Source organism: Aquila chrysaetos, chromosome 13 (genome assembly GCF_900496995.4).
Source record: "Aquila chrysaetos chrysaetos chromosome 13, bAquChr1.4, whole genome shotgun sequence".
Lineage (NCBI taxonomy): Eukaryota > Metazoa > Chordata > Aves > Accipitriformes > Accipitridae > Aquila > Aquila chrysaetos.
Window position 1 is genome coordinate 10142586 of NC_044016.1, and position 17381 is coordinate 10159966.

At 37.4% G+C, this 17381-nt stretch overlaps 1 protein-coding gene across 1 annotated transcript in view; it reads left to right on the forward strand.

Moving 5' to 3' along the window:
• Window positions 1-17381, forward strand: part of USH2A (usherin) — a 395016-nt gene that overhangs the window by 151164 nt on the left and 226471 nt on the right. Inside the window, 5 exon segments of the mRNA XM_030034435.1 lie at window positions 321-451; window positions 6427-6700; window positions 9480-9683; window positions 9806-9886; window positions 12173-12358. Of these exon segments, the coding sequence (XP_029890295.1) occupies window positions 321-451; window positions 6427-6700; window positions 9480-9683; window positions 9806-9886; window positions 12173-12358 (876 nt within the window).

Genomic DNA, 17381 nt, shown 5'->3' on the forward strand with positions numbered 1-17381 from the left:
AGTGCTGCTGTAACTGTGTGCAGATTGATATGCATGTGAAAGGTGAAGTTTCACTTTTGAAGAGACACAGATTCGTATAATGTATCAAAAAAATGCCAGGTAACAAAATTTAGGAAATTGCACCAGTTTGGTTTGTTGCTGTACATTATGGATAACTGTCCCTTACAAAGCCAAGTGATAAATTTGTAAACCTGAATCTTGAAACCTCTGAGTTCTTCATGTCGAAGTAGAAAGTAGCACCTAGATTTTTGCTTTTGGTTTCTTGAACCTATTTATTTATGTATTTGACTAACTTATGTATGTATTCACTTTCTTTCAAGGGTTCTTGGAACTGCATTCAGATGTTTTCAGTGGTGGACTGGAATTTGAGATCTCATTCAAATTTAAAACAGATCAACTGAATGGATTGCTTTTCTTTGTATACAACAAAGATGGCCCAGATTATCTTGCAGTAAGTTCAGAAATACAAATAACTATATTCAGATATGACCTGTGAGTTTTGTCTGCTAAGATATGTCCAGCACTTAAAGAAATTTCAAACCATAAGTTATTTTTGTGTTTTATTTGTTTTGAAATGCTGTGCGGAGCAAAAAGACTCCAACAAATGCTCAGAATAAGTTACCTTTATATCATAAATAAGGAAGATATCAATATATGAAAAGCAGAATTATTCTCTTTGCTGGATTAGAAGTGATTAAAAAAGAGAATAGAAGACGTGCGTTAAAAGCTTTCACTTAATTCCTGGGAAAGTATAGAGTTACCCAATTTCCCATTTCTCATACTAGAACAAAATCAATTAAATTGTAAATCAGAAAGTTCGTGCTGGAAGTTGTCTGGTATCCTAATAAAGCTTTCTCTTTAAGGTATATATATTTTTTATAATCAACACGTTTTCTTCATTTTGACTTGAAACATAAGGACAGAAATTAGTGGTCCAGCTTAATCCCATCTCATCCCTATGACTGTTTTCCCAACACTGTAGAGGAGGGTGCATAAATCCTGTATTAGGCAAATTTGTGAGATAATGCCTATGAACTTTCTTTTTGGTGTCTGTTAAATAAGACTGTTACATGCGCAGAAGTACTGGTGATTCCATCTTTTCCAGGATTTTGTTTAAGACTGAATATGTTGCAGTTTTTCAAATTTTTTTATTAGTTACATGACTCTGGATTTTCATTTGTTTCTTCCCCCAAGGATTTTGAATGTAATTAGGCTGTGGTCACCATTACTTAGTGGGTCAACTGTAGTTACTACTTGCACCAACTAGTAGGTATTACACTGAAAGTAATATATCTTTTTAGTTGGTCCAAGAAGTAATCATGTACATTTAGAGATTTTTGAGGGTATTGTTACTTTATATGACCTAATCTGCTCTTTCTGCATTTTTATTGAATTTCATTTATTTATTATAATGCAGCTGTTTTGCTAATGGCTGTCATGTCACAGCCTGTTTTATTGCATGGCATTATATCTAATGTGCCTTTTCTTTTAAACTTGTGACCTAAAATGTATAAATATATTTTTCTCCTTTTCAGGTCAACTATAACTTGCTCTATATTTACTTTTTATATTACTGACTTTTCCAGCAGATAATTTTTTCCTGGATTTTGAATTCTGCTTGACCTGATTGCTTCCTCTTTTTCAAGCAGCCTTAGTTCAAAAATTATAATGAGTTCCAGTAACAAATCTTGCTAATTACATGTTATTACTTTAGTTTTGCCCTCAAGTAATAACTAAGTTCGTGAGATGCTATACACACACTACTGTCCCACCCTAAAAAGACTTATATGCGTGTAATTCACAGTACAGGGACACTATTTATGTGAATGCTATTCACAGGGACAAACATGGGGCTTGGATTCTTCTGGAGATTCTTGTGCTATGTGATCCTTGTTTCCTTTCTATTGGTCTGTGAAAGACTAACAAATATGAGAAAATAGCTTCTGACTATAAAGGAAAAGGGGGACTTGCTAAATTGGAAGTGCAGTCAAAAGCACAAAGTAGTGAGACAAAACACTTTCCTTCTCTACTCATACTTCCAGATTTTTGGCAGTTTTATATTTATATTATTTTTAGTACTGAAAACTGTGATTAGATAATTTTCTTAGCATTTGTCCTAAGTCAAGTAAAATTTTTTTAATCTCACTTTACTCCTGACCTCAACATCTCCATAGCCTTAAGATGAGGATATTCAGAGAGGATGAGTATATGCATGCTTTTCCAACCCTTGCAGCTTTGTGTTCTACACATACATAATGATGACAGAAGGTTTTTCCGTACACTTGAGCTCACAAAAAAAGGTTAATAGAAAGTGAAAATGAGGTGTGTAGCATGTTGCGCATGAGCTACGATGTCTTTGTTAGGAGCTTTGGTCAGGAGACACTTGCACTGCAAAACAGATTACAAGCCATACCACTTATCCTGAATGCCAGTGTAAGATGGTATTCCCTGACCCTTGCCTTTGCATAGGTCACAGCTCTCTTATTAGCTTTATAGTTTTGGAATGACTGTAGCTAGACACACGGCTGGCCTGCTACCAAACAGCCAAAGACTCTGTCTTGTCTTCTGCCCAAGACAAAATTATGTCTTAGAAAGGTGCTGTATGTAAAGGTCACTTCTTCCATGACTTCTATGCCCTGAGGATTAACTCAAGCCAGAGAGGTCAATCTGATTCTGTTTTGATCCAGGCATAATAATTATGAGCAAAGTGTGACCAGATAAACTAGTATGAATCTCTAGCTCTCTGGCTTGTGTTTTCTCATGAGTTTGTGATTGAAAGAAGGTACTGTGACTGCTGGTAGAGTTTGCATTACTGATTTTGATGCTGACTACTTCAACAGCAGCAAAAGCCTAAGCACTGCCATCTTACGTGCAACAGTGGCACCAGCTCCCAAGACGTTGTAGCTGATGATTTGCTTCTGCAAAGCTACAAAGTATGAAAAAAGTCCTGCAGGAACTTTTTCAAAAGAATTGCACTTTTGAACAGCTGTATGAAGTAAAATAACCAGTGTCCAAGATGAAGGTATGACCTGTGATGGAACTAAGGAGAGGTGTGAAATAAGCATTTTGAGAACTCAAAGTGGAAATCTTTCTATTAGCAATGAAGTGACTGTTACTCACATAGGTCTTGTGAAGGTGATATTCCTATTGGTCACCAGTGATTTCTCTCTGTCATAAGGAAGAGATTCCTATTCCCTTTCCATTAAAGAGTGACTGATTCTGAGGAGGGTATTGTCTATGTTTGGGCCTCTTCCCTCTGGTTTGCAGGTCTGAACAGGGCTAGTACCAGTACAGAACATCTCTTTAACCTTATTGATTTTGAACTGGAAAGACTGGTTCAGCATCAACATCACTACCATGTATTTTTCTTTCAAAGGGCTCACAGACTGACTGTCATTGCCAAGTTCTTTCAAGTCCATTGCTTGTCTCTGCTGATTTTCCTGAATCTCAGGAAGACTTCCCAGTTCAAAGGAGATGAAGCCATAACCACTCTTGTTGCTCTACACTGATTGAGATCATTTTGGATGGCAGTATTAACAAAGTCTCATTCAGCCTCTAATGCAGCCCCTATCCTATCTGAGTTTTGTTTCTGAGAGCTATGGCTGGATATTCCTTTCATCTTCAAAATCATATATTTATAAGCAGATTGGGTGAGGTAGGGACTGGTCCCTGCAGACATGGAAATACAGAAGCACAAAATAATTTAAGTTGAAGGGACCTTTTGAAGTAATTTATTCCAAATCTCTGCTAAAAGCAGGACCAACTTAACTTTGAGAAGGTTGCTCCAGGCATTTTCTGTTTGCATATTGTGCATCTCTTTACAGATGGACAGTCCACAGCTTCTCAAATTCTACAGCCTGTTCCAATCTTTGACCATCCTCGTTATAGAAAAAAAAAAATATCCTGATATCTAACTGTGATTTCTCTCATTACAACTTGTCTTTTGCTTCTCATCCTTTCACTATGCACCTCTGAGAAGAGTCTGGGTCTGTCTTCTCTATATCCTCCCATAAGGTAGTTGAAAATTTAAGTTTTCTTCGTGCTTACTCTTAAGACTCAACAAACCCTGTTGTCTCAGCTTCAACTCATATGTTACGTGCTCCAACCCCTGATCAACTTGGTGCCCCTCCACTGGATTCACTCTGGTGTATCAGTATCTTTCATATACTGGAGTATCTCCAACTGAATACAGTAGACCCGATAGGGTCTTATATGTGATGAATCGAGGGGAAGAATCATCTTCTTGGACCCACTGCCTACCTTATTTCTAATACAGCCCAGTGCATGTTGGCCTTCATTTCAAGGGTACATTGCTGACCACTGTTCAATTTGCAGTCCATCTTGACCCTCAGTCCTTTTCTTCAAAGCTGCTTTCTATGTCTAGAATACCAGTGGCAGCCCCCTTTGCTATCAACAGCAAACTTGCTGACAGTATACCCCATCCTATTGCCCAGCTCATTAATAACATTTTTAATCAGAATCAGTCCCTGTATCAATCTCAGAGAGATGCTACAACCAGCCAGTGGGCCTATAGAAGCTATTCTTGCCCCACATGTTTTCCAGATTCAGGCTAAGCTTTGGCTTTCCTAATTCCAACCTTACTTACATGCTCAGGTATACCAAAATAAGATTGTGTGCATAGAGAACAGTATTAATAAAATATTGCAGTGGTGCTTAATATTTGTACCCCAAATTCTGAAAAGCAAGTATGCTTTTAAGCATTAAACTGAGAACCTGCTCAGGTTTAGAGCTGTGATATAATGCTCTTGTTCTGTTGAGACATGGTAACTGAGATGTCTGACAGAATAAGATGATCTTCATGCATTTTTGGTAAAGTAATAATATATTTTCCAAGGACAGATTAACAATCAAGCATTCTTTTTAAAGTGGTCTCAGAATTTTATCCAGAGCAAACAATTTATCTGTTGTTTTTCTGAACCTATGTTCAGTACCAGAGAGATGCTAGATCTATGCAGGACTTTGCTTTTTTTTATCTTCACCATGCAGAACAGTTCAAAGTGAACAGTGGTCCCCTATCTTTAGCTGCACTTGGGCATTCTGAATGTCAGTTCAGGTCAACACAAAAAGCACAAGCATCATTCACTGCCTGCTTTAAGACTATGCCAAGATGAGTAAATTGGAAGAGGGATGTGCTGAGTAGTGACCTCATGTCAAACACCATGCCCTCTCTCCAGCTCCCAGGTCTGGCAGACTTGCTGGCATACTATTGTAGTCATGCAGCTGAAATGCTTTCTTCACACCAGCACAGTGCACTCGTATTAATTCTCATCAGTGAAGAAAAATGGTGACTTGTCCAAGGGAGTGCTTTTTCAAGCTATACTCATCAACATTGGTGCAATGATCTGTCCTTCACTTGTATTGTAGAGTCCTTAGCTACGAAGGGCTATGAACTTATGGAAGCAGGAAAAGTTGTGATCCCAAAGAAACAAGTAAACAAAACCCCTCTGTCTCATGAGCAAGCAGTTGGTGTGCACTCTGAACTAGGATGTGTATTGCCCCTGATACCTCAAGTAGTGAGTTCTTTCTTCAGTAGGGGTCCCTGTTAAGGAAATACTATCCAATTACAAATACTGCAATATTAATATTATCAGTAACCTAAATGTGTCAGTTTGTCAATACTGGTGATAAGCATTTATATTAAATCTGTAGTTTTTATTTCACTTAATAAGATTTTGGCATGGAAACAGTAATGCCTTTTTGTGAACGTATCGATAATTTTCAACCACCAGTTCATCACCTAAGTGTTTAGTGCTCTATACCTGACAATTTACAGTCTCAGCCCACTTGTGTTCCATTCAGTTAGGATAAAGAGTCTTGCAGTAAAGCATTTGGAAACTTCTGCAGTGAAAAATTTAAGTAAAATGTATTTCTATTGGAGAATTGGCACATTAATCTCAAAAAGCACATACAAAACCAATTATTTTCTTACAAGATTTAGAAGAATAAGGATGAAATACAGAATCAATGTATGCTGGAAAAATCTGAAATTGAGTTCATCAGCCAATTAAAAAGACCTTAATCAGGTCTGACATTTCATTTCCTTATTATCTTGTTACATTCTTCTAAAAAATGAATTGATAGATAAAACACTGTTTTCTCATTCTCAAAAAAAGCAAAACAGTCCTGGTTCATTGTCTTCTCTTTTTACTTAGCTACATTAGTACCAAAGTCAATTGTCAAAAAATCAGAATATATTTTCCTACATTCTGAATTAACTGATACACTGTATTTAGAGTGTTTTGAGGAAACAATTTTATTGTAATTTCTGCTATCCTGAAGGTAAAAATGTCTTGCTCATTGATCTTCTTCATTGACTCCCTTGATTATTTTTTAACAATAACCGTCTGTTGTTGCTGTGTATGTGATGTCTCTTTCAAAATCTTTTTTCTGTTTTAAAATATATAGATTGAACTGAAGAGTGGAATATTAAGCATCTTTTTAAAAACTGGCATTGTCTTTACACAAGTGGATCTCTGGTTAGGACTGTCTTATTGTGATGGAAAGTGGAACAAAGTCACCGTGAATAAGGAGGGCTTCATAGTTTCAGCAAGTATGAATGAACTGAGAGAGCAGATGCTTGAACCCCGTGTTCAGCATCTAAACGTAAACTCACCCATCTACGTTGGAGGAATCCCATCTGAGATTCAGAATTTTTATAAAGAATTGGGGTTAGAACAAGGTAAGGTGACACCACGAAGATTATATGTTTTTCAAAAACTGGTGTCATGCACAAGGTGGACATTCTGTTGCTGGTAGTGTGAATTCTTGAATATGTAACATGAATTTTTCCTCCCACTCATGGTTGCATTAACTAGCAGTTATCTCTACCCATCTAGCTTAGTCCTGATCCTTTTGTAATGCTATAAAAATTCTTCCAACCCAGTGATATCTAAAGCAATTTAACTCATGGGAGAGGAACTGGAGAGTAGCAAATGGTAATCTGAGATGCCCAACCAGATGATCTCAAATCTTCATCAGAGGAAGCCAGTTCAGATAAAATTGTTTCACTTGATCAGCTTGTGTCACTCACAGATCTAGAATACAAAACCAGTGGAAGACAGTAAACAGCTTAAATCTCTGTAATGAGGCTGGATGCTGCCACACGGAAGAACTGTTGAGAGCTTATTAGTCCTTTTTTAGGCGATACTGATTCTGGTCTAAAAAATTGAGTATAAAACCCTGAATTTGGATTTTGGCTACTTTACCATGATGTTTTCCATGTTATCAGGAGGAGGGGAGATGGTCATGTTTTTAGCCACCACTATGACCCTTCTGTTCTGGAACAGGTCAAATTTCTAGGGAAAAGAGAGAAGCATTAATTATAGCCTGATACTAGTGGCCTCCACCGAAGGATCTACTGTATGAATTGTAGTCAAAAAGTGTCCATTAAACTAGCTCTGTTTACGGTTTGGGTGTGTTTTTTCATTACTTCCGAAGCTATTCATCAGTCCTGGTCTATTTTTCAGATACTGTGGGCAAATAAGTAGCAGTCAGTAAGTGATTAGTGGGGAATCTAGTAAGTGGCTTTGAATGCATGAGCTCACATTGGATGCGTGCATTCAAGTAAGCTCTGCAGAGCTGCATTGAAGCCTTGTGATTTCACAGCCTAAGAATAGTTTGAATCGAATCTATGCAGTGGCATTCACAGATAGCTCAAAAATATTGTTTTAAGTGTTCTTCCAGCTGTAGGTATCACGTATATTATAATCTTCCTCCAGGTTCTGTGTGCATAACTTTTATGGCCCAAAAGAGCTAGCCAGTCATACCCTGTCAGTGTTGCCTCACAGCAGATGGTATAGCCTCCTGAGTGGATGCATTCGCAACTCCTGCAGCAAAGAGATCTGTGAACAAAGAATCTAGGGCAAAATAACATCTAAAGTGAATGTCTGAATGGCATATTGAGGCACATCAATAAACATTACTTTTTTCACCGAGCCTCGTCAGCATGCAGCAAGATAAGATGGTGGCTGCAATTTTATATTCAGAGTGTCTGAAGATAAAAACATTCTTTTGTGTTCCTAAATGTAGATTTAGATGAGCAAGATTAGGCATTACAGCTTTGAAACATACTTTTATTTAGGACTATAATGATGTAATGGTATGATAATAGAATATGGAGACCTTCCCAGTTTAATAAATATTTACAATTACAATTTACAAAAAAAAGGTTTTCTCAATTAATGGCTGCGTGGTAGTTAATTTTGAATAAAGGAATATTGTTTTGCTCACGGCAAATGAGGGATAAATATCCTTTTCCTCCCACCCCACCTCCATGTCAGTTACAACTTTAAGAAATTTCAGCTAGAGTCTGTAGGCCTTTGCATGACCCATCACATGCTCTCCTGAGAGGTTATGTATTCATTTTAAGGAGCAGTCTGTCTAAATTCCTAGCATTGTGGAGAGAGAAGGTGTTTTAGAGGATGATTCAAAATGGGTGTCCACCTTCAGTGCCCCTTTCTTTTTGCATGAACTATGTATGGATATTAGATTCTCAAATTGGGTGTCTAAGTAAAAATACTACTCTGATCTGCCACCTTGCAGTAATAAAGGCAATAAAAGTACATAAGATATAAATACAATGCTTTCACAAAGCTAAAAACACTGATTGGTGAGAGGCTGATTTTTAATTTACAAAGTTAATTTTTTAATGAATTGAAGTCTTCAGTTTGGTTACTGTTTACTTTTGGGTTTATGTTAAACACCAATCATTGTACTTTACTCAGATTTGAGAACTATTTTGTATCAATTTATTAATTTCTTTGTAAATTAAGTTATAGATGTATATAGAAATTTTAACAACTGCATCCTGAGTTTTGTAGTGGCGTTTTTACTGCAAGTAACTCATTTAACATATTTGTAATGTTGAAAGGAATGTTACACACACACACACACAGAAATATATATAAGTATATAGAGAAATAAATATAAAATGAAGTTACTTTTTTTTTTCATAAATGAACAGTTTGGGGTTATGTTTCTAGAGTATGTTTGTAAACAGCATACCAGTTATATCCCCATTAGGATAAACTGATATACCTCTGTGATCTCCTGAAGTTAATTATATTTTTAATCTAGATATTCTTCTCAGTTTGAGGAAGAGTGTATATTAACAAAATATTAGCAAGCAGCAGAAAGCTGATTTTCAAATTTAGACTCACTTTTATGGAAATAATTTTAAAGAGAGAAGTGACAGAAGAGAAAACAGAAAGCTATTTCCTTGTGGGATGGAATTGATAACAATGAAAGTATAGTTCAGTAAGGCAGGAACTCAATGCTAGAATACCAGGAATTTTTACCAGCTTAGTATCTTGAAAGTGGGGACAGAATGTCATGTTGGAAGTCAACATATTCACATTACAGTCTTTAATGCTGAAAATATAGAATTGAAAGGAACAAAAGCTATTCTTAATTAATGACTGAAGCTCTTTATGTGATACTAATCCCTTACTGTTTGCTAGGTTTCGGTGGTTGCATGAAGGATGTTAAATTTACACGAGGTGCTGTCGTTAACTTGGCATCTGTGTCCAGCAGTGCTGTCAGAGTCAATCTGGATGGATGCCTATCAACTGACAGTGCTGTTAACTGCAGGGGAAATGACTCCATCCTAGTATACCGAGGAAAAGAGCAGAGTGTTTATGAGAGTGGTCTACAACCATTTACAGGTAACACGTTGGTTCCTTAACTGAAATACATCATTTTTATTTCATTCTGTATTAATGTATTACAGTGTTCAGTGTTTGTTTGTTTTTTTTTTCTCCTCTATACTTCTCTATGTTCTTTGAAGAATACCTTTATAGTGTGGTGGCCTCAAATGAAGGAGGATCAGTATCTAGTGTGTGGACCCGTGTTCGTACAAGAGAATCAGGTAAATATAATTTTAAGGCTTACTTATTCCCATTTTTCATTAACTATCTAATGTCAGGTTGGAGAAAATCCCGCCACAACAATTTTGAGTAGTGTAAGTTGCACAGTGTTTCTGAAGGAGCAAAACTGCTTAATGCTTTGAATGGGTACCTAATTACTATCTTCAGCTATAAAGTGTTCAGGCAGGTATTTTCCGCACATGATTCAAGGTCTTTTCCAAATATATATTAGATTATGCAGTTATGTGAGAGCAAAGAATCTGAAAGGATTGAACTGCATTGAGTAGGAAGAGCCATGCATCTAGGTATGTTCATACGCGCACATCTAACCTCACGTTACATGAGTCTGCTGGAGTAAGTAAATCTGTATTTTCCTATGTATAACTTAGTTATACAAAATCAAGTGTAGAGAAAGGAGATACTGGATTAGCAGGCACAAGCTGTGGAAGATAAGAGGCCCTGTAGTTACTAGGAAGAAGAGGGTCTTGTGAAAGTTTTTCTTTACATTACCTGCGCATGGGTATGCTGCTCAGTGCTGCTGAATGAGGATTCTTTTAACAAGTAGTCCATAGATTGTGTGTGAAAATATGGCAATATTTACTAGAAGAGCAGCATGTGGTTTGTGGAGGGGGTTTCAAAGTAGGAACATAATATGTGCTGAGCCTTAAAGAACAAATTTTTCATATATTTTATGAAGAAAACTTAAAGGACCTTTCTTTTTCTGTTCAGTGTTTTTGCAAACCTTATTGGGCCAGCAAGTTTTTGAAGATTTACAGTTCACATATTTTATTTAACCAATTTTCCTTATTCTGTAAATTGAAGCCTAATTGCATTCCATGAATGCAGAGAATTCTTTTGATGCAAGATATTCAATGTATGATCTTAAAAAATGATACGATACCTGTGTAAATACTTGACTTGCAAATGCATTCTTATACAACTTACTGTCATTATTTTGTGTAGCACCCAGAAGAGAGAAAATACATGCATATTTTTGTATCAACTGTGTGACAACTATAAGGTTTACCATAAATTTATGTTTGCAAGCTGACCACAGCATTGAGCAGTCCCTGTTCCCCGGGGTTGGAGAATAATTGCGCTATTTAATTATTTTTGAGTTGGTTTTGTTATGTCCCTTATGAGAAGACCATCTGCTATACAGTAGCTTACCTTGCCCTATGATACACTTCAGAACTAATAAAATCAATATATTACTGTAGTAACTGAAGCTTTCCTAGAGCATCACCTTCTTTCTTTACACAAGAATCACAACTTCCAGGTATTTTTATACTTTCCATTCTGGTACCCTTCTTGTAAAAACCAGGGCTGCATTCATATTTAATGAAACTAAACAATAAAATCACAAAAAAAGAGGTTATTTGATGGTGAGAAGAGCGAATGGTCATCAGCAGGGCTAGGGAGTCCACATGCATTTACAGCAAACTCATCATCCATCATCCTGCCATAGTGTTCCTTGGGCCTTTCCTCTTCATCCCTTGTGCAGTCATCTGTGATGAAGTTGTTACTGGCCAGACCTTTACTTGGTATAGTAATATCTAATAAATAGTTAAAGGTTATGGGAAATGGGATGATTTTTTTTTTTATTATTAGCAACTGTATGCATATATGAGCTTGGCTTTCCAGTTCTTTTAAACATCTTCATTTTCCTTTTTTTTTCTTTTTTTCTTTTTATAATATGGAATGATCAGAAGCGAAGGATTTTGCAAAAAGGCCTTACAAATCTCTGCTTTGCCCTGAGACAGTTATACAGTTTTGTGGCAATATGAAAATAAATGGAAGAGCTTAAATTTTTTGAAGTACTTTTGTAAATGAGAATGCACATTTTTAGAAATGTTTCATAGTTGTGGCATTCTGTGTCTTAGATATCCAACAGATAAATATCAAACCTTTTTCTATTGCAATACAGTCTTGCTTCATTCAGTTGTATGATTATAATGCCTGAACTTGTTAGCTACATACAATCCACCTCCTCTCTTTGTGAGTGATGCTTAAATATGTTTGATACATTAAATGTTTTTCGAAAATCGCAACAAGACAAGAAGGAATGTTATGTAGATGGAGTTTTGATGGTTTTGAAATATAGCTTAAACTGAATAGCTCAAGATGTGCAGTCATATTAAATCAATGCTGAAAAGTTACAACTCTAATAAATTGTATTTATGCTAATGGTTGAGTCTGATTTACTGCAGCCATTAAAAGTGAAGAATAGGGGCAATAGTCTCCTTAGAACTGCCATTTTCTCTATTTTCTATTTTATCCTTCTACAGTTCCACAAAATGTGCCAACTCCCTCCAGAGTTCACAGTATAAATGGTTACAGCATTGAGGTCACCTGGGACAAACCTGCTGGGGTCATAGGTGTAATTGAGAAGTACATTTTGAAAGCATATGAAGAGGATGGTCCCAATGTACCCATCACTAGTGCTGAGCTTGCTGACACTAGTATGCTCACAGGTAAATGTTGTTAAGTACCATTTTTTATGTACATCTAATAACACGGGATGCTTATACCTCCTTTTGTGGAGCTATAAAGTATTAATTGTCTATTTTTGTGTATACACAGCATAGCTAACATTTGGAAGGGTAGTATTTGTGTCATCCACATACATAGCAATGTACTGACTTCAAAGAACAATAGAAATTAAGATGCAACACAAATACTAAAAAGCAATTTTATTTAAGGTATGCCTTCCCAACCTATTGATGATCTGGGGGGAAAATGCCTTTTTTGTTTGCTTGTTTTTGCTTAGTATATGTGATTTTTTTTTTTTCCTTCCCTGTTGTTACATCCAGTTCACCTAAATTAACTCTAAATGTGGGTCCCATAAGATACTATTTGACCTGATGTATGAAAGCACTTGATATACTTGCCTAATTTTGGTCATATAAACCTAACTGATTTCAGTGGGAACTAGCATGCATTTATGTTAATCAGATGCTTTGGTTGATACCACTATGATATGGAGGTGTGGGTTATTACGGAATAAAAAGAATTTGGGGCCTTTGGTTTATGGGGTTTGGTCACTGTTGAGCTGTGGGTTGTGGACAGGAGCTGTATGAACCACTGCACATGAGATGTTTCATGGAGTCTGGGTCTTTTTACCCATGGGAGGCAGATGTTTTTAGGAAGAAACGCTGGATTGTCTTTCTGCTACACAGAGAACATTTTGGGACCTCTCTTCCTGGCAGGTAGCACGGATCTGGCTTTCTGCTCTCTATTAATAGACTGCCTTTGCTGGCTGCTACAAAGTTGCCTGGGAAGGGAGCATATTACAGACAACAGTCTGGATTATGTTACCTGATGACTAAATGAGGCGATAGTACAAAATCTTACTTTCATTGTAACAAATTGTGACGAGTAGATTTGTTTATGTACTCTCTAAAATGAATTCTATAATTCATAACAATTAAAAAAGTGCTAATGAGATAATGCCCAAAGCTGATGCTTTGGTTTGGCTCAGCTTTGGCCAATATAACAGTTTTAGAAAGTGCCTTAGCCCACAGGCAGTATATTATTGCTGCTTTCCTGAAGCCCAGCTAATATGTGCTTAGTGTTTTTACGTAAGCATATATGTTTTGTGTTGTTTCTCTGAAATATCGCATGTATACATTTTCAAGAGCAAACATGCACTTATTTTGTTTTCTTCAGTTTGAAATCTCTTGACTATTTGTGAGTAATGTGCCTACAATACCAAAACTGCATGGGCTTTCTATTCTTACTGTGATTTCTTTGATGAACTTGTTGATTTGAATACTGTTTATCTATGCTGTAAAGCAATACAAATTATATTAGTAGAAATTAAAGACCATAGTAGAAGCATATGGATTACATAGTTTATTCACAGCTGATGGTCAGAACCAAAATTTTGTTTTAATTTGTTGGCATTGTGCCATGATTATGTGTCAGGGTTATGAAAAAGTCTACACCAGGCTGGACAGGTAAGAGGTTATCGGCATGCAGCTTTCAGGAAGCAGAAGAATAAGACATTCCTTTATATTAAGTGGATATAGTAACTGGATCCCAGTTCTTTAGTCTGTTATAACAGATAGCTGTTGAATACTGCAAAATAAAATGACCCTGTGAACTTAAGAATGGCTGTATTCAACCGTTGACCTCTCTGACAATGTCAGGTTGTAGATGCTTAGGAAGAAAATGTAAGAAATGTGCTAAGCATAGGATGAGTCTTCCTGTTAATACAAATTCAGCTGGTAGTTTGTGGAATTCCTGAGCTGAAAGTTGCATCTTGGACCATCATGCTTAATGGTCTGTGGTAGAATTGCCTTTCTTTTTTTTAATACATTTATGCTTTTGGCTTCTGTAACTTGCTATGGCAGTAAGTTTTCTAATTCAGTTTTGCGCATGTGGAAGAAGCACTTCCTTCTGTTATTTGTAACTGCTGCCTAATAGTTTAGTTATGTATTTTCCAATTTTGGCATTGTATGAAATATGTAATTCATGTCCTCATGCTGAGTTCAGAGCTGAGACAAATGAAAAATTAAATCGCTAATCTTGAAATTATTTTACCTTCAGCCCATTGATTTCAGTGAAGCCTACACAGACGGACTACTCTGTGGACATTGGGAAAGGGTTACCCACAAATGTGAGACCCCCAAGAAAAGGTGTGGCTTTCCCTGCTGAATTATCTTTTCTGGTTAATCAAAATTTAACATAAACACAGAACCCCACCAGAAGATGCTGTCTTTTCTTACTTTTCCTTTGAGTTTGCTGAGAAGGGAAAATTTGCTTATTTTCTCCCTAATTTCAGGGAAATTTCTTTAGAAATTCCTTTGTTGAATTCCATGAGAAGATGCTACAGTAAGCGCAACAGCAAGGCTTGCTAATGCAACAGGAGAGAGGAAAGCACCACAGCTCTCAGTGGGATCAGTGATGAAGCAACTCTGGTATTTTTCTACTCCCTCGTTCAGATTTTTATTCACTGTTAAGCCTAGGCACTACTTAATCTGGTGCTTGCAAATGTATCTGAGGGCACTGACAACCCTCTTTATCTTATTTTTTTTCCTTGTTGTTTTTTGTTTTATACTTTGACTGTAAATTCTTTTGAACAATTACTGTGATCTGTTCTGTGCAGTAGGGTCCTGAGTCATAACTGGAGTGCAGTAACAAAAAATTATCAATAGCATTACCCATTTCCCAGAAGGCTGTCCTGTGTGTGTCAAATTCAGAAGAACCTGTTGTACCCTTGTGTCCTAGTTTCAGCTGGAATAGAGTTAACTGTCTTCCTAGTAGCTGGTACGGTGCTATGTTTTGAGTTCAGTATGAGAAGAATGTTGATAACACTGATGTTTTCAGTTGCTGCTAGTAGTGTTTAGACTAATGTCAAGGATTTTTCAGCTTCTCATGCCCAGCCAGCGAGAAAGCTGGAGGGGCACAAGAAGTTGGCACAGGACACAGCCAGGGCACCTGACCCAAACTGGCCAACAGGGTATTCCATACCATGTGACGTCCCATCCAGTATCGGAACTGGGAAGTGGGGGCGGGGAATCGCCGCTCGGGGACTAGCTGGGTGCCGGTCGGCGGGTGGTGAGCAATTGCACTGCGCATCGTTTGTACATTCCAATCCTTTCATTATTGCTGTTGTCATTTTATTAGTGTCATCATTATCATTATTCGTTTCTTCTTTTCTGTTCTATTAAACTGTTCTTATCTCAACCCGTGGGTTTTGCTTCTTTTTCCCGATTTTCTCCCCCATCCCACTGGGTGGGGGGGAGTGAGTGAGCGGCTGCGTGGTGCTTAGCTGCTGGCTGGGGTTAAACCACGACACCTTGTCAAGAAGAAAAAAAGCTGAGCTAAATGTTTAAGGTAAAGTAGGTCTTGAAATGAGCATAATCCCACAGTCTCAAGTGCCTACTTCTGACTCCTCAGAATCCAAAATCCTTCAAATCTGACCCTTGTAATCTTTAAAATGTCAAAATGTTTTTTCCCTTTCATCCAAGAAAGGAATATTCAGCAGATTTAAATCCTTAAAGTGAGGTTCTGACTGTTGAACCAGGAGTTTATTGGATAAGGTAGTATATTTCAACATGGTGTTCAGGATCTGTATTCTAGGATGAGAGTATAAAGTTAGAGTGTAAATTTTGGGGGTTCAGGGAATACTGTGCTAGCCCATCTTGCCTTCAAAGAAACATGTAAAAGCATAGATACACTTTGGATACAGCCAGTCACACTCAGGAGAGTAATAAATGAAGTACAGGGTCATCACATCAAAGAATTTTTTTCCTAAAGGCTGGGTTGCTTTACTTTGTATTCCAGTGCATTCCACATGCCGTTACTATGCTGCCACCAAAATTTGGAATATAGATTACAATCGGTATTTAAACAAATGAAAGAAGCTGTAGAACACACTGTTTCAGTGGAGGTTTTGAGCAGCTTTTGCTTCTACTTTCCTTTGGAATCCAGAATATCACAGAATTGCAGGATCGTTGGGTTTGGAAGGGACCTCTTAAGATCATCTATTCCATCCCCCCAGCTCAAGCAAGGTCAGCTGGAGCAGGTTTCCCAGGACCATGTCCAGTCAAGTTTTGAATATCTCTACAGATGGAGATACTCCTCTATGGGAAGCCTGTTCCAGTGTTTGAGCACCCTCACAGTAAAAAAGTGGTTTCTTGTTTTCAGGTGGAATTTTGTGTATTTCAATTTGTGCCCATTGACTCTTGTCCTGTCACTAGGCACTACTGAGAAGAGTCCTTCTCCTTTGTTCCCTCCCATCAGGTATTTATACACATTGATAGATCACCCTAAGCCTTCTCTTTTCTGGGCTGATTAGTCCCAGCTCTCTCAGCCTTTCCTCATAAAAGACATGCTCCAGTCCCTTTATCATCTTAGTGGCCCTTTTGTATCATCCACAAACTTGCTGAGGGTGCACATTTCCCCCATCATCAAGGTCATTAAGGAAGATGTTGAACAGTATTGGCCCCAGTATGACCCCTGGGGTACACCACAGCTGTCTTGCTTCTAGCTGGATTTTGTGCCACTGATCACAATCCTCTGACACTTCTCTCGTCAAGCAAATATGAGAAAAACATTTTATAATTCAGGTCGCTCTCATTGTAGAATTCAGGAGATCAACAAGCCTCTAAATTTTACCAGCTCGCAATTATGGGCAGTGAAGAACACTAATGAAACCTGCAAATAACAAATAAAATATCCTGCAAAAGAATTCACAGATGTCTGGTGTTCCTCTTACAGATTTCTCTTTCAATTTTGTACGTTTTTTGCAGTTCATCCTGCCTGTATCATTGCCACAATGGCCAAGCGCTGAAGTTGTGGCTGCACACGTGATAATGAGAAAATTGTTGTCGACGGCTTCCCCTCTGAATGCCCACGGTCGCCGTTCCCTCCTTCCCTTGACACGTGTTTATAATTACTTTTCACCTTTTAGTCTTCTATGCTCGGCAGATGAATATCTCAGGAAAAGTTAATTTAATGATTTAATATGGTTAATCAAAGTGGCTCGGC